General features: G+C 46.9%; 1 protein-coding gene across 1 annotated transcript in view; it reads left to right on the forward strand.

The window, feature by feature from the left end:
* Cdhr3 (cadherin related family member 3) overlaps positions 1–18,172 on the forward strand; it is a 70,894-nt gene that overhangs the window by 26,970 nt on the left and 25,752 nt on the right. The window contains exons 5-8 of the mRNA XM_090332225.1: positions 5,135–5,229; positions 6,438–6,542; positions 12,108–12,256; positions 14,738–14,927. Coding sequence (XP_090188351.1) covers positions 5,135–5,229; positions 6,438–6,542; positions 12,108–12,256; positions 14,738–14,927 — 539 coding nt within the window. The remainder of the gene's footprint in view (positions 1–5,134; positions 5,230–6,437; positions 6,543–12,107; positions 12,257–14,737; positions 14,928–18,172) is intronic.

Here is an 18,172-nt window from a genome sequence, read left to right on the forward strand (position 1 = left end):
TCTTTACCTGGGCCAGGTATCTGCAGCGAGAACCAAGATTTCTTGGCCATCTCCTGCTCTTTTCTTTTTAACTTGTTCTGGAAATTCTGCTATTGACCACCTTTTCCTTCTTGAGTAACAGCACCCCCACAACAAATATCCCTGGATCCTGCTTTCTCAGCCTTCCTTGTGTCTGCCTATCAACTCCAGTCACAACTAAAAATCCTGACAAAAGGCATCCATTTTCAGGTTCTTCTTAAGAGGCTCATAGAAAGAAAAGGAGGAAAAGGCAGGGTTCAGATGATCCCCATGCCAACATCATGGCTGCCTCTGGTGGGAATAGTTAGGAGAGACACTCAGCTGAGGGTCATTTTCCTGAAGAGCAGCAAAACTTGAGTCTTGTACTATAGGATCCAGGCTGTCCATGACAAAGAAATGTGACACTATCACATCTGTAGGGTTGTATGTTAAGAAAAGGTTTTGGGCCCAGGCACACCTATGATCCTAGCTACTCAAAGGGCTGAATGCTGAGGATCATAGCTCAAAGCCAGCTAGGGCAGGAAAGTCCACAAAACTCTTATCTCCACTTAAGCTCCAGAAAACCAGAAGTGAGCTGTGGCTCAAGTGGGTAGAAAACCAACCTTGAGCAGAAAAAGTTTAAGGGGCAGACAACACCCTGGCCCTGAGTTCAAGCTACAGTACTGGCATACATACCAAAAGAAAAAAAAAAAAGCATTTGGCTTTTGTCCACATGTTTCTTTAAAACATTTAAGCAGTTGTCTATAACCCACTTATTTTACCTTACAGCCATACAACTCAGGAAGGATCTGGGTTAGGATTAGCTGTAGGCAGTAGATTTTCTTCCTCCAAGGCTTCCTTCTCTCTTCTCTCCTCTACCTGTCACTGGGGGGTGGGGGGGGAGAAACTTGCAGCAGGACTGTGGCTTTGCATGGTATGGACCTTACCACCCCCCAGCTGGAAGACCCAGGGACATGCTAGGGGCCTCTGGGATGCTTGTCTGGGGTCCTATGCACACAACTTAGACAGCCTCTGGCATTCTCTGGACTTGGGCAGAATCAAGACTCCCTTGCCTTGGGAAACTTGCTGTATTGTGTCCTGGGAGTTGACTGCTCTGTTAGTAGCTGGGAGACTGAATCACTTGGGTGACCCTGACTGCAGTAGGAGGCCACCCAAATGTGGCATGCCCCCCACCCCATGTTCCCCCTCCTTCCCCCAACTGACACTCCTAGAAACTGGGCCAGCTTCCTCTCAACATCCCCTCTTCCCTACACAGAAGGCACATAGTTAGTGAATGAGGCTAGAAGTGGGGGCTCCTTGACTTCCTAAAGAAGCCTTTGTGTCCAGGAGCCACAAAGGGGTCGGGAACAAGGAGCCTGGGAGGTGGGGAAGCGCCTGGTCAGCGGGGGATGGGGAGCTTGTCTGACAAGCATCTGGGAACTGAATTGATCTGATGACTCAGGACTTTCCTCAGCCAGGACTGGGGCAGAGAGGGGGCTGCGGGTGCTTTTCATTCTATTTAATTTCTGTTTTCCAAGAATGAATATCAAGGGAGCAGATTTGATTAAACAAGCCTGTAGAAAGGGGGAGAGAATGCCAGGCTTTACAGAACGCTTTACTGAGTCGCTGGCAAATGGCCCACATGACACAATATTTTTAGTCTATGAATATTAGCTCTTTTCTAAGTACGTAACTGCCATTCCTATGAACAAAGCATGGAGGTTCAGGGGGAAAAAAAGGAAATGAACCTACTGCTAATTAAAAAAAAAAAAAGATTCAAGGTTCCAGGAAACCAGGCTCTTCCTAGAAATTGAAAATGCCAGTGAGCCTAGTTCTTTGTACCATTTCTATCTACTGCTGTCTCCTCTTCTCGCCCCTCCCCTTCTCTCCTTCCCTCCCATTCTTCTCCCCTCCCCTTCTTTCCTCTCCTCTCAGTTCCTCAGAATTTGTTGAGATTATAGACCAAACTGGAAGCTTCTGATCCAAATCAAGCATTACCACATATAGAGTTTTACAAAAGGTTGGGCCTGATGTCTTTTGTTGTTTCAAGATTCTTCTAAGGTAAAATGTCTTGCGTGGATGGGGAAAGAACAAGAAGGAAACCTCAAATATTTGTGAAGTTTTACAACGAATATTTATTGAGAACTTAGTATTTGATTCCCCCCTCCCTCCATTGTGCACTGAGAATGTGGCCGTGAAAATGAAGGCTGTTCCTTTAGGATCTTACTTTTCTTTTTCTTTTTCAGACTACATAGCTCAGGCTAGTCTTGAACTCACAGCCCTCCTATCTCTGCCTCCCAAATGGTGAGATTACAGGCATCTTCCTTCCTTCCTTCCTTCCTTCCTTCCTTCCTTCCTTCCTTCCTTCCTTCCTTCCTTGTTTTGAAGATCAAACCTAAGGTCTTGCACATGCTAAACAAATGTTCTCCCTGAGCTACCCCCTCCCAGGGTTTTACATTTGAACTGGAAAGTAGCTGACGTTTATTGTGGATTCACTGAGGCGTAGGTCCTGTGGAAGCACTTTATACAACCACCCAGAGCTGGTAAGTGATGGAACCCGGTTTTGAATCCAGAAAGTCTGGGTCCAGAGTCACTAAATTTGATTTCTATCCCAATCTTTGATTCATGTGTTCCAGATGGGTCTGAGTCTTCCTTCTCTTTTCCCATTACACCCCATCTCTCTCCCTCTGGAACCCATCTTTCCCTGCCATCTTTTTTCATGCCCTTGGTTGACCATAGTCCTCAGAGTGGCAAGACCTTATGCTGCTTGGGACCAACCTGAGTGACTACTAGGAGAGCTAGCGCCTAGAACTTTTCAAAACACATGTGGAAAGATAACCTGATTCGGGGGCATAGAATCAATGTGCCTCATAGGTCTCTAAAACCTTTCTTCCAACACATTCTGCTTGGGCATCAGATTTATAGATGTGTGAGGACTTCCTACAGGGAAGGATCAGCTCAAAGATATAAGATTGCTCTGTGTGTGGGCAACTGCAGGCCCAGGCAATTGCTCCCCAGGCTGGAAATCCAAGAGTCTGTAAGGAACTTGGAATGTAAACACTATGTGTTGGAATCCTGCCAAGTTGTTTATACGATTTGAGGGGGCTAGGAGAAGGATATATCTTGGCACTGCCCAAATATTTCTTCTTCAAAAGGAGCAGGAAACAGCTAAATGACCCAACCAGAAGGATTTAGTAAAAATAAACCTATAGAATAAAATGCTATGCCATTTAACGACCTACGCTGTAAAATAAGATTTAAGACTATGGGCAAATGTTCAAGATACAAATGAAAGGAGCAAGTTTTTATCATCTTCATTAGAACATCATCTTAAGAATCTGGAGGATATATCTTTTCTTTTCCCAGAAAAGAAAGATGGCTGTTCACTAGAATGATGAGAGGGCGCAAGTGGCATATACTTTCCTGTCTTCCTCAATTTTTGCATAAAAAGTATATACATGACAACCAGAGAGAGAGGATTAAATAACATTTAGAAAGTAAACATTTTTAAAGAGGTTTAAACACCTTATGTTGGTCCTCAAAGAGACCCTTTATCTATTTTCTATATCTTCTCTTCTGGTACTAAGGACTCTACAGCAATCACACAGCAAACTGGTGGGTTGGAGAACTTGTTCCACGATATCTCTTTGATTCTAGACTTCAGGGGCTGTGGCTCTACTTCCAAAACTTCCACTGATTATCTGATTCAAAGATCTAAGTCCTTGAGGATAAATCATCCCTCATCCTCCTAGAAAATAATGAAACCTTCTAACCTTAAAGCCATCTAGGAAGAAATGGATGGAAACATCCAAGTCCCAAATGTTGCAGTAGTCCTTCAGATTTTACAGTGAGCATTTTCATTTAATTCCCTGACAAAACCGAGGAAACATTGGTGGGGTGGTCCCTAAGGATAGGCACGGAAGGGAATTATCCTAGATTGTGGCAAATAGTAGATATTTACATTAGAACCCAGCTCTTCCTACCCAAGACCTCCCCTCAGTTTTCTTGACCCCATGGTAGAGTTGTGGAAGGAGGAAGCAAGCTTTTTTCTTCTTTGTACTAGACTTGGGCTCAGATCCTGAGCACTATCTCTGAGACTAACACTCAAGGAGTGACTTGAGCCACAGCTTTTTGGTGGTTAATTAGAGATAAGGGTCTCATGAACTTTCTTGCCCAGGTTGATTTCGAACTATAATCCTCCCTTCTCAGCCTCCTGAGTAGCAAGGATTATAGGCATGAACCATGGTACCTAGCTGAAGGAAGCAATCTTGCTGAACACTCTCAGCTGTCGTTCTCCTATACGCTGGCTCTTTGTGGGCTGTACACACTGAGCACTAGAAGCCAAGAACAGCAAGATTCCTATGTACCCAAAGCTGTGGGAAGGACTTGCTCGGTGGCCACATAAAATAGCATTGGTAGTCGTGGCATGTATTCCAGAAGACAGCTATTGAGGTAAGACTGCAGATGCTCAAGATGCATCCAGTTCAGTGCTGTGCTAATGTGGGGTAGTATGGTCTAATCAAAATCTGTTAAAAACTGACTTGAGTCAAAGCTTGAATTTGTTTGGGAGCAGACCTGAGACACGAGGGATGAGGAGGCTGGATTCAGGCAGTGCCTGCCCAGGCCATGCAAGGGCACTGGGAGCAGCTGAAACATGACCCAATGACTCTACACAGGGCCAGATGTTTAGACTAGTGGGTCTGAAGGCTTTTTGATTCAGTAGTCATTAAGCCTGCACAGTGTCTGTTTGTATACTTTCTCCTGACTCATTGAAGATGTTCCATGAGCTAGGCATGGGTAGCTCATGCCTGTAATCCTAGATGCTCAGGAGGCTGAGATCTGAGGATTGTAGTTCCAAGATAGCCTGGACAGGAACATTTATGAGAATCTTATCTCCAATTAAGCACCAAAAAGCCCAACATGGAGTTATGGCTCAAGTGGTAGAGTGTTAGCTTTGAGCAACAAATTCAGGGTGAGCGTCCAGGCTCTGAATTCAAGCCCAGGACTGACACACAGCCACCAGAAAAATACCAGTTCCATAAGCCAAGAATAAAAGATGGAATCCAAACAAATACATCTGGGATAAGGTGAAGGGATGCACTGACAATTTTGTTGTTCCCTCCCCTTTCTTTTAAAGTACTTCCTGATCTCTACCTCAAACAACTTTGGAATGTCTGCTAATGGCACCCTCTTCTCCACAACAGAACTGGATTTCGAAGCAGGACACAAGAGGTACCCTTGCTGATGGCCTTTTCTGACAGCCCTTGCCCTTTAGGGAAGGGACATGAAGTGTGCGAGAGGGGCTGGAGGGCAGCTGGGGTCCTGGGCGGCCTGCTGTCATGCTGAGCTCAGTGACCAGTGAATCCAGGGAGAACAGGGAAGAGTCAGTTATTTGGACAGCATCATTCTGTCCTAAACTGTTCTGTCCAGTTCACAAGAAACACAGTTTGGCAGCCGAGAATTTAGCCTAGTGGTAGAGTGCTTGCTTAGCATGCACGAAGACCCAGGTTCGATTCTTCAGTACCACATACATAGAAAAAGCTGGAAGTGGTGCTGTGGCTCAAGTCGTAGAGCTCTAGCCTTGAGAAAGTCCAAGGACAGTGCTTAGACCCTGATCTCAAGCCCAGGACTGGCAAAAAAAGAAAAAGAAACACAGTGTGAACAGTGTGGCCTCATATCAGGAGGACTGCTCACGCCCTGTGGGTTAGGGGAGGCAGAGGCTGGAAAGATCCTGGGGGGTGTGAGGAGACAGTGGGACTAGCAGGCCTCTGATAACAGGCCAGGCTTGGAGATAAAAGCCATAGATGGGCCTAGGGTGAGTCAGTACTAGTCCACAACTAGGGGAGTTAGGGAATTGGGATGTAGCTCAGTGGTAGAACAGTTTCCTACCATATCTGAAACTCTAGGTTCTGTCTCCAGCACTATATTTTTTTTGAAAAAAGCACATGCTGGTATCTCACACTTGTCATGCTAGTTACTCAGAAGGCTGAGATCTAAAGATCACAGTCTGAAGCCAACAGAGGTAGGAAAGTCAGTGAGACTCATCCCCAATGAACCAACAAAAAGCTAGAAGTAGAACTGAAATGGTAGCACCAGCTTTGAGTGAAAAAGCCTAATGAAAAGTGAGGCCCCGAGTTCAAGTCCCAGAACACACACACACACACACACACACACACACACACACACACACACACACACACACGTGCTTCCTTTGGAGTAGGTGAGACAGACACTTTCAGGATGCTGAGAGGTCCATGACGTAGAAAGCATGGCTGGCCGTGAAGAACTACTCCAGGCTGAGACACGAGGGAGTGGGCTGGGTGGTGGGTGGGCACAGCAGCTCTATGAGGGCCTAAATGGGAATAGACTAAAGGGGGATTTGCCTCACTCCCCCGACCCCATTTGAGGCTGTCTCAGCAAAGCTTGGTTTTCCCCAACAGTTTCCCCCTGGTGGCCGGAGTGAGGGACAGCGGAGGCCTCAAAGCCTCCACAGTGCTGCAGGTGACCATCGTGAACATGAATGATGAGATCCCCCGCTTTACCAGGTAGGCCTGAGGGCCCACAGGGGGCCCTTGGCTCCAGCCCAAAGGAGACACAGAGGTATGTGACCTTCCGTGTTTTTCTCTTTGGACCTCTGGAATTCCATGTTCCACCTTTGCCCCCCTGGTTACTGTACCCCCCACATTCTCACACACCATGGGATTGTGGGATTGTGGATGTGGTGGGGGAGGGGGGACGCCCATGCTTCTGGAGTGTGGCTTGCCACAGTTATCTGTGTGAATACAGAGCAGGGAGCTGCATAATGAAGTGATCCATGTTAATAATAGCAGAATCCTCAAGTGTACCCCTTCAGTCAAGACTCCATAAAAGCCACTCTTAGCAGCCAGTCATCTTCACATTGAACAGAGGTCTGAATGGAGCCCAAGGCTGCTGCAGGAGGCAGAGTGTACCTGAGTTCCTTCCTGCCCTTGTGGATGGAGAAGGACATCTGGGAGGGGGCAGGGGTGTGTGCATGTGAGCTGCACAGGCAGCAGAGGTGAGAAGGGTGAGTGCAGGCTGTGGGAGAAGGCTGGCACTGCCCCAGGTCCAGAGGGAGAGGCCAGCCTGCTGTTGATGGGGATTAGCGAAGGGAAGATGGAATTCTGTGCTAGCAAAGGACTCCCCCTCCCCCAACAGCCTGGCTTTCTGATGTCTGCTGTCCCAAGTCCTGAGACAGATGCAGGAGCCAGCCACAAGGAAAATGGCACAATTGCTTTTGTGGGTTGACACATTAATGGCTGCAAATAAATTCCACATGGGATACTCAACTCACAAAAATCCTTTTGGATACAATTATTTGTTGTCGATTTAAAAAGAAAAAAATTATTGTAAAAGCTATTGGACTGAGCCAGGTATGGTGATCCATGTCTATAATCCCAGCAGTTAGGGAAGCTGAAGTAGGAGGATCACAAGTTCCAGGCCAGCCTGAGCTACACAGTGAGCACTTCATCTAAAAAAAAAACCTCTCCCCAAACCCCAAAACAGTAACAAGAATAGAGCCATTATGCCTGGAAGGAGGTAGACCACTTGCTAAATATTCTAAGGTTGGGAAGTACTAAGGCTATCTCACTCCCAGGCTAACCTAGTGCCACTCTGCAAACACAACAGGACTGAGCAGCTTCTGGATGTTCACACTGTCCACTGCCCATTACTGGGTGGAGGCAAAAGGCAGATAAACTCTCACATAGCACTTCTCTTCTGCTTACTGCAGGGTGAGGCTCGGGAGAGCACCCTGTTTCTACTGCCATGTTGTTCTAGAAGCTCACACTAGGCAGTGAACAGTAGTTGTGCATCCCCGCCCAGACTCACATGCAGGTACTGGCCCACGCAGCTCTGTGAATTCATCAGTAACACTGCTCTCCCTACCCCCCACCCAAGGAAGATGCTGGCTATGGGTCTGGAGCTGCCCAAATTCTTGTTGCCCAGTCTGGCAGGTGGAGAAGCAGAAAAATAGGGTTGCAAAGGAGGAAAATAAGTCCTCCCCCCCGGGGAGAGGCAGGACTTGGAAACCATCTGGCTTCAGCTCTGTCTTTCAAAATGCAGTAAATTGACCTTCACAGAAAGGAAACAAGACCTTGGCTGGTTTTGGAATCACGCAGAGGTCAGCCTAGAAGTCCTGGGGTCTCACATTTGGTTTGCAATAGGAATCTATTAGGAACTGTCATCATACTGAGACTTGGCCTGTGGGACTGTCTGTGTTCGTGTCTCTGTGTGTTATGTCTGACTCAAAAAAAAAAAAAAGTTTGACTCTATTTCAGTGTTCCATAGAGGGTGGCCAGGGTGTGTCTGTAGGAGCCTTCACTCTGGAAAGGGGATTTGGGGCAGGATGCTTCATGACTTTGTCCAGGCTGTCCTGTTTTAGGCAGTCTTCTCCTTCAGCCATCCACGGTTTCCAAGGATCCCCCATTGTCAGATTAGGTGCTGCATTACCAGCTTGCATAATTTCCTTGGCATTCTCATCTTCCACTCCCTCTCCTCCCCCACCCCCAAATCAGTGCTAACACCAACCCGAAATTATTTAATTCAGGATCAGAAAGTTAAATTCTTGAACCAATTCAAGCTTACTGATTGTGGCAGAGCAATAGAAGATGTAGAAACAGCCATTCTCTCTTTGCTACTGCTTAAGCCTCTGCGTCCACACATTGCATAGCCAGTGCCATTTCAGTGGCTGAAATGTCTCACTCATTTATCCCTGGGTGGTGACAGATGTCTGAGTGCTTTGTGGAGGTTTGTCACTTACAGTGGGAATCTGTCATTATTATAGGTGAGTGCATTATGATAAACAGTTCCTGACACATTTACCCTTTGTGTGAGATGCTGTTTGATATTTTCTCAGAGCACTTTACTTCAGGTGTTAGCAGCTAGGTCTTTCTCATTTCCTTTGCATTTGCTCAGAGCCCTCTTTCCCCTGGTGCCTGGCAGTGCCGGCACACTTTAGGCCCTTACTGAATACTCACTCATAGGGATATAGTCATCTTAGCCACTTAGTACCATTGTCCATGAGAATGACCATTGGCTCCCCATTTAGCCTTCACCTGGGCTCTGATCAGGGATGATGGAGAAAACAGGAGCTCGAGGGTATAGGAATGTGAGTGAAATCAGCTTCATTAAGTGTACTTTGGGAGTAATCTTAATTTGGTCAGACTTTTATGTCTGAAATATATATAGACACACATACATATATATACATATGTATAGTGTGTGTGTGTGTGTGTGTGTGTGTGTGTGTGTGTACACCAGTATTGATTGAGACTTGAACTTTAACTGAGCTCTGGCTCTTAGCTTTTTAACTCAAGGCTGGATCTCTATCACTTGAGTCATAGCTCCATTTCTAGCATTTTGGTGGTTAATTGGAGATCAGTGACCTTTCTACCTTGGAACCTCAGTCCTCAGATTTCAGCCTCCTGAGTAGGTAGGATTGTAAGTGTGAGCCATCGGCTCCCAGCTACTGAACACTACTTTACTTCATCCTGCATCTTGGATCCTCAAATCAAAAAGATCAAAGATTTTCTCTTTTACCAGACTTATCAGGGCAGCCAAAGGGAGCTTGGGTGAGCTGAGGAGTGCTGTCATCACCGGTGGCCTGAGCAGTCCCCTTCCCAGGTTCCTGGCCTCCTGGAGCATACAGTACACACAGACCACAGAAGCCCTCAGAGCAGAACCCAACAGCACTTCACTGACTGAGCCAGATTGCTCTGCGATAGGCAGTCTTGTGTTCTGTTGATGGTTAGCAGTGCTGCTGGCATTGTCTGTGTCCCAAGAGCGTGATCTCTCCCCAACCAAGAACATGCCCAGATATTACCCCTCCCATACACGCATGTATACACACACACACACACACACACACACACACACACACACACTGGGAAGTACTTCCTAGAAGGAGGAGAAGAAGGTAGAAGGACAGGATTTGTTCCCCACATGTCCTCTGTCTATGTGAGGGAAGCGGATGTCTCTAGTTGTCAGCTATGGCATTAATATATAAGATTGTGCAAATCCCCGGACATCTTGTGAACACACCGATCTTCTTCTGGGGTCTGGGGTCAGTGAGCAGGCCTGGGGCCTGCATTTTAAGGGCTTCCTGGTACACTGGTGCTGGTTGGACTGGCAGTCACTGGGAGAACCAGAGCAAGGCTTTATGTAGGTAACAAGGCATGTTTATGATTCCTTTGTTGTACGTTAACAGTCCACTCCCAAGGACAAAAGCATTAGAAATGGCTCTCACTGAATGGTCCCAGGCCTTGCCTGGCCCTTCAAAGTCATAAGAAACAGGGCTGCCTGTCCCTTTCCTCTGACTCTGGTTAGGGTATCTGTTGCTCCTGCCTCTTAGACTCCATCCATCCTGAAGCCATCATGGTCAGTGTCATAGCCCCCCTGAGGCAAGGATGTAGCAGGACAGTGGAAAGACAAAGAGTTTGCTCAGTAGGAGAGCAACAAAGCCCAGAGCGCTGGAGTGACCCTCTGTGCTGACTAAGGTTACCTGTCCCTTGCCAGGCACTTGTGACTCACAACTGTAATCCTAGCTACTTAGGAGGCTGTGATCTGAGGATCATCATTCAAAGCCATCCTGGGAAGTCTGTGAGGTGCTTATTTCCAGTTAACCACTGAAACCCAGGAAGTAGAGTTGTGGCTCAAGTAGTAGAGTGCCAGCTTTGAGTGAAAAGGCTAAAGGATAGCACCCAGGCCCCATTATCAGCACCAAGATAAATAGATAGGTAGGTAGGTAGATAGATAGCCATAGAGCACATCCAACTGGTACCCCTAACATGTAGGGAGCAGCCTGCTGGCATGGAACTGAGCATTTTATTCTGTTTTTCTCAGTTGTGGGGCTTGAATTCAAGGCTTGGGTGCTGTCCCTGAGTCTCTTTGTGCTTAAGGCTAGTGCTCTACCAATTCAGCCCAAACTCCATGTCTGTTTTTTGAATGGTTAATTGGAGATAAGAGTCTCATAGGGACTTTTCTACCTGGGCTGGTTTTGAACTGCAGTCATCAGATCTCAGCCTCCTGAGTAGCTGGGATTACAGGTGTAAGCCACCAGCACCTGGCTTGGCATGGAACAGAGTGAGAATCCAGATGTAGCCTTCCTCTGCATGCTCCTGACTGGAGCTCTCTAGCTATTGGTTAGGAATGTGGTGACAGAGCTATGGGAACAATCCAAGCCCCAGCACAAATGCAGCCATTTGGATTCCTTAAAGAAACACCCAGGTGGGAAATGCCAGCTTAGGCTACTGGGAAGTGAGAGATAACTATTGGCCATCACGCAAAAGATTTTGCTCAGCTAAGGGACTTTCTGCAAAACAATATTTTAGAAACAAGTCCCTTTGCTACATTCACACTTACTGTGGTTCGCCACAGGTATAGACTCACACCTTCCAGCCTTCATGGTCTTCTCTATAGCACTGGAGGCCTGAGGAAGGTGAGCCAGTGGGTGATTGGGAGTTATCTGGTCTCACATTCACCTTATCTGCCACAGACAGGGCATAGGGGTTGGGCTGCACAGTTCAGAGCCTGATCTCAAGGTTAATGCAAATAGGAAAGGTGCATAGTCCTCTATCCTCAGGCAAAACATAAATAAATAAATGACAAGGAAGAAATGAAAAGTGAGCAAAACTGCTAGGATAGAGAATGTCTCTGGCTCCTGCTGGATTTGTGGGGTGGGGTCCAGGCACGAGGGAGGAAGCCTGCAGTTTTGGACATGAAATCCAGGTGGATTTCTTTTTTTTTTTTAAAGAGATTTTACAAAAATTTGGAGAAGGAGAAAAGATAGCTAGATATGCCAACTCTCTTATTTTGAGCGATGCTATTGCCACGGCCCGTCTGAAACGGCACGAGGCAGGCATGTGTGGAGAGAGAAGCTGGTGCCCTGGCACTTTCTTTTTAGCCACAAGATGGTGATCTCTGGCACCACAAAAGCCAGTCCTCCCTCCTCTTGGCGCTGGTCTCCGTCAGGAATGTGAATGCAACTTCCACAGCTCAGTGCTATATTTAATACTCACCAAAATACCCACCACCCAGATCGCACCCTCCCCTACCCCTGCCAATTAGCAATGTCTGCTGTGTTTCTGTTTCAGCACAAGGAGAGTTTACTCCCTTCTCGAGGAACTGAGCCCAGGAACCATTGTGGCCAATATCACAGCGGAGGATCCCGATGATGCGGGCTTTCCTGGCCGCCTCCTCTACAGCATCACTACTGTGTGCAACTACTTTGTGATAAACCAGTGTGAGTCACACACAGCATCCTTACATGCACCCTCCAATCCACACAATTGGATTGTTTTGACGGTGGGGGCCGTCTGTCTGTCTAGGCTCATCCTCGGTTACCAGGGAAACAGGCAGTTCATGTGGTATTGCAGAGGCTGAACAGGAGCCATGGAGGATGGCTTGGGTCATTCTTCACCTTTGTAGAGGTAGAGAGGTTTCTGTTCTCAATCACCATTAGGATCATAGTTGAGACCCTTGTAATCTGACTATACCTATAAAAGGCAGATTAAACCAGGTGCTGTGGTTGATGCCTATAATCTCAGCTACATAGGAGGCAGAGAACAAGAGGATAGTGGTTCAAAGCCAACTTGAGTAGGAAGTCTACAAAACTGCATCTCAACCAATAAAAGGCAGGCCTGGTGGTTCATGTCATTGCATTTACATAAAAAAGACAAATAGAAAGATCATAATCCAGGCTGGCCCTGAGCAAAAACTTGAGACCACACACACACACACACACACACACACACACACACACACACACACACGGGAGATAGCTGAATTGGTAGAACACTTGCCTAGCAAGTTCAAGGCTGTGAGTTCAAACTCTAGTACCACTCAAAAGAAACCAAAAATAGATTAACAAAAGCATGCAAATTTATGAGTTTTATGTGACCCAGAGTCTTCAGAAATGAAGATTCAAGATACACTGAAGACTGGGCATAGTGACCCACTCCTATAATTCCAGCTACACAGATGGCAGAGTAAGGAGGATTGTGGTCTATTAAAGCAAAAAGAGCTAAGAGCTAGGGGAGTATTCAATAAGTAAAGCACTTGCTAACAGTCCTGAGTTCAAAACTGAGAGAGAAAGAGAGAGAAGCACATTTGATATTATATTTGTTGAATTATGGAGCACAGGAGTGTAATCTAGCTGTGTTTCGTGTCCAGGATGGGGATGCTGCTTTCCTCTGGGCATAGACAGGGTGTTCCTACTTTCAGATACCCCTAAATCTTTGGAAGAGAGGATCTATAGCATTGCTGAAACTAAATGAAGATAAATATATAATAGCAAAATTTCTAGTGGTCATATTTGAAAAAGAAAAGAGAGATTATAATTATGACACAAAACATTATCATTTCAACATATAATCCATATTTAAGAGATACTGAGATGGTTCACATTGTTTTGTTTGGTACCAAGTCTTGGCAATTTCTTGTGCATTTCATGCTTAAGGCACATCTCTATTCAGACTGGCCCTGTTTCAAGTGTTAAAACAGCGGACAGTAGTGTATGGAACCATTCATCCCAGGCAGTGTGCCACATGATCCACAAGTACTCCAACAGAAGTGGAAATGGAGACCTGAGGGGAAACACAAACAGCTAAGTGACTTGTTCAAGGTCATAGGCTGGGAAGCACAGAAGCTATGCTAAACTGGCTGACTTCTGAGCCTGCGCTCTTAGCCTTGAGCACACTGGACTCCTAAAGGACGTTGCTTTACATGATTCTGTGCAGGCCAGCCCGGAACAATCCCAGAGAAACAATGTGCAGCCCCGTAGGCTTTAGGGCAAAGTATACCAACTTCCCAGTGCCTTGACCTTGAGGACTTTGCTCAGCAAATAGTAGGAATGGACAGTTGTTGGCTGAGAATTTGTTCACTTGAGCTTTTAGTGAGTCCACTTAGGGCTTTTTTTTTTTAGCATCTTATTTAACTTATTTCTGATTCTAAACAACAGAAATAAGGGTGAATCAATCAAACAAACACAAAGGAGTCACTGGGTCACAGTAATAGCAAAAAAAAAAAAAAAGACAAATGAAACTAAAAAAAGAAAGAGTCATGCCAGGCATGGGTAGTTCATGCCTATACCCTTAGTTACTCAGGAGGCTAGGATTGTGAGCACTGAGGATCTAAGGATTGTGGTTCAAAGCCAGCCAGGACAGAAAAGTCCATGAGACTCTTATCTTCAATTACCCACCAGAAAACTGGAAATGGTGCTGTGACGCAAAGTAGTAGAGTGCTAGCTTTGAGTGAAAGAGCTTAGGGATAGCACCCAGGTCCTGAGTTTAAGGCCCATGCCAGACATAAAAAAAGAAAAAGAGTCATCAGGTCAGGAAAGATGAGAGCTAGCCCTGCTCCCGGGACACAGAGGCTCTGTGTCCCCCACACACTCTGCTCTTAACTCACCTGACTCTCCACGCATGATTCTTACTTACAAATTCTCCAACAGGAGAACCCAGTGCACCAAGCTGGAGACAGCTACCAACCGTGGGCAAGGCAAGTGGCCCAGCCCTGAAGACTAGGGTGAAAACACTCTAGGGGGATCCTATCAAATACTTCAGTAAATGTCAAATATAGGAGGAACTCAGTATGAATTTTCTAAAAGGATCTGCCTCTGCCAGTTCTAGGTTTAGGATGGTCTTCCCAGTTTTTCCTAAGTTTCTTTGTACCTTTGACTCTTCATTTGTTTGCAAAAGATCACATTCTCTCCTTTGCCGTTTAGTGACTGGTTCAATTCAAGTGGCTCAGCGGATAGACCGAGATGCAGGTGAATTAAGACAGAATCCATCCATCTCTCTGGAGGTTCTGGTAAGGGACAGACCTTCTGGGGGCCAGGAGAACCGTATTCAGATAACCTTTATTGTGGAAGACACCAACGACAACCCCGCTACATGCACAAAGTTCAGCTTCAGGTAATCATATTTTGAAACTGCTGCTGGACCCCGTACTTCTTGGGTGGTCCTTGGTCCTTTGGCTTGTCCTTTGTCTCAAGAAGAACGGAAGAAATATGGGAATTGACAAAATGGCCTCACTGAGTAGGCACTGTCCAATTTTTGTCATTTGATTTTCTTTGGATCACTTCTTTTTTTCTGATCCATGTCCTCTGTCATTTTTTTCCCTCTTTGTTCTTTTCCTTCTCTACTGTTAAGAGTTATTCTTTATTTTGCTCAGTTGGTGAAAAACTCCACAGAGACTTGTTAGGCCTCTCTGGACTGCACCTTTTCTTTATTTATTGCCACCAGCGCCAAGCTGATGCTGTTTGTTAGCAGTTCTAATAGATGCTTGAGACTTGGGATTAGTAACTGAAACTCCCAAAGAAATGCATTACTAGTAATCGGCATAAACCACACGAAGCAGCACTTATTGTAAAAATGAAACAAACCATCTAATTCATGGTGTACAACTAACTTAATTGAGTCGAAACAAAGGGGGGGGAATGTAGATACAGGTGGTAGCTCAGTCATTCTGTATATTGTCTTGTTCTTTGTCTTATAATCTATTGGTGCTTATTTTAAAATAGAAGCCTTTGTGATTCTTCTGGGTTAATATGGAGTTTTTTGAACAACAATCTTGTCTTTCTGCTAGCTATTTGGTTTTTAAAAAAAGAAAGAAAGAAAGGAACAGAGTAATGCCCTGGTTTCCAAACCAGCCAGTCACTGGTTTCCTGGAGGTTTAAGGCAATTCTTCTGTGGTAGTGGGGGTGGGCTGGGGAAGTGGAAGCCTTAGCAGTGACTTTTGTAAAGAAATTGTCCCAAAGATAGATCTCATCTCCATTGGACAGCCTTCCCTGACTGGTTTAGTCATTTTCCTCCAGGTGGCTTTAGATACAAACTCAACACATAGTATGGCCCCACAAAAGACAAAGGCCTTGATGAGCACAAGTGACTGCTGTCTGTAATCCCAACACCTCAGGAGGCTGAGATCTAAGGACTGCAGTTCAAAGCCAACATAGGCAGGAAAGTCTGTAGAACTCATATCTTTGATTAGCTATCATAAAAACTGGAAGTAGAGCTGTGGTTCAAGGTGTAGAGCACTAGCCTTGGGCACAAAAGCAGGACGACAGCATCAGGCACTGAGTTCAAGCCCCAGGAACACAACGGGAGGGGCAGGGGAAAAAGATAAAGTCCTCTAGGTAAAGATTGTCTGGATAAGCAGCAACAAAATAACACTATTGCATTTTGTTTGTTTGTGTTGTCAATCATGGGGCTTGAACATTGGGCCGAGGCACTGTCCCTGAGCTCTTCAGCTCAAGGCTAGCACTCTATCATGTTGAGTTATAGCATCACTTCCAGTTTTCTGGTGGTTAATTGGAGATAAGAGTCTCAGGACTTTCTTGCCTGAGCTGGCTTTGAACTGGGATCCTCAGATCTCAGCCTCCTGAATAGGTAGGATTACAGGTATAAGCCACCAGCACCAACTTTATTGATAATATTTTTATTGTCTGTACGTATTTCCTTATTTCTCCCACGGACATGGCCAGCATGGAGTAGGAAATAAGTGTAGCCCTGAGTCAGCAGCACACTTGTATTTGCTTCAGGACACATTCCAGGATACATTCTCTGCTCTGTCCTGTGCCCAGCAGCCTGACTGCCACAGGTACCACATGGCTCCCTTGTCCTCCAGAGTTTGTTGGCCAATTGGGAGCCCAGTAAGAGGGAGAGAGTGAGGTCTGGGTATTTATCCCCTGCCTCCCTCTGTGTCCTCTGGATGCTGAAGGGCTCAGTTGTTACGAGGCAGCTGTCTGCACACAGCACGGTTCCGGGCTGCCCTTAGCAGTGGCTGCTTCCACCATTGGTCTCTTTGGGTCTTGAGATAGTAAGGACGCTCCAGTCTCATAGCCCTGAGGTATTGTACCATCCCTTTATATTTCCACATCCCCTGTGTGCTCTTTTACTGAACTGCCCACAATTATCCTCATTTGCCACCTGTGCTCCAGCAGAGACCCTGATAAGCTCAGTCACAGGCCAGCACATGTCATAGGTTCCTATCCCAGCCTAAGCCTTCCTTAGATGAGCAGGAATGGTTGCCCAGGGTAGCCAAGCTTCTGATTTCCTCACCATTGCCACACAAATCAAGCCCACCTTCTGTAAAGAGAAATCCTGGCCCTAAAGATAGAATAGAGATGATATGTGGACTGACACATGAAAAATCCACATTTCTGCCATCACTCTTACGTAGTCCCAGGGCGCCCTGGAGACTCCCTCTTAGGTTCTATCTTCCCGCCCTTCCTGTGGCCCTGACCTGACAGGTGGAGGCGGAAGAGTGAGAAGTCAAAGTCTTGGGCATAGATTCCTGGCGTGGACTGCGCTGTCTCACGCCTCTCCCTGTGGCGTATCTCTCTGTTCATTGCCCATTTGTGGCTTCCTGGGGTGCAGAATCCCCTGAGGTGCTGTAAGGATAGTTCTCAGACTTGTGTTCTTCATTAGCAGGTGAAATTACATTTGGAAGGTCCTACAGCACCCAGGCAAGCCCATACCAAACAGGCTCTTGATCTCTCCAAATTAGTCCTAAAGGCCGATACTAAGTAACTGGACGAAGTCGTATTTATTAGTGAAGCTAATTTCTAAACTACGCTCAAGTCTCTCCTCGGGGTGACCTGTAGCCGGCCGGCCTCGGTGTGGGAGAGGTCTGCGGGGCAGGCACTGGCAGACCGCCCCCACCCCCGCCCGGAGGCCCCCGCGCACCCCCGCCGGGCAGGGCTCAGAAGCTCCTGGCCCTGCGAAACAAACGCATCCAGAAATGGCGCCGCCCCCGGCTCCCACACTGGTCCCTGAATACTGATTGCTGAAGTTTGTGCGAGCCGGCCAGGAAGCAGCGGCGGGCCGCGCGCCAGCATGGGGCCGTGGAGACCCGCGCCGAGGGGCGGAGCGCGGCCCGAAGGAGGCCGGCGCCCCCTGCTGCCCCTCCGGCGCTCCTGCAAGGTTCCCTGCCCTGGGTGACGGAGGCCCCGGCCGCTTTCCCAGGCTGGTGATGAATGAGCCCAGCGCCCCAGCGGAGGCATCAGAGGCGCCCAGACAGCATCGGCTCAGGCTGTAAATTGCCAGGCGCTTGTCTGAAAGCGCTTCGCAAGCTCTTTGTGCGCAAGGGGGCGGAGAAGGCTAGTGATTCAGAATGCAGCTGGGCACACTCACCCCCGCCTAGGGAGGAGCCCCTTGGT

Source organism: Megascapheus bottae, chromosome 5 (genome assembly GCF_031878675.1).
Source record: "Megascapheus bottae isolate mThoBot1 chromosome 5, mThoBot2.hap1, whole genome shotgun sequence".
Classification (NCBI taxonomy): Eukaryota; Metazoa; Chordata; class Mammalia; order Rodentia; family Geomyidae; genus Megascapheus; species Megascapheus bottae.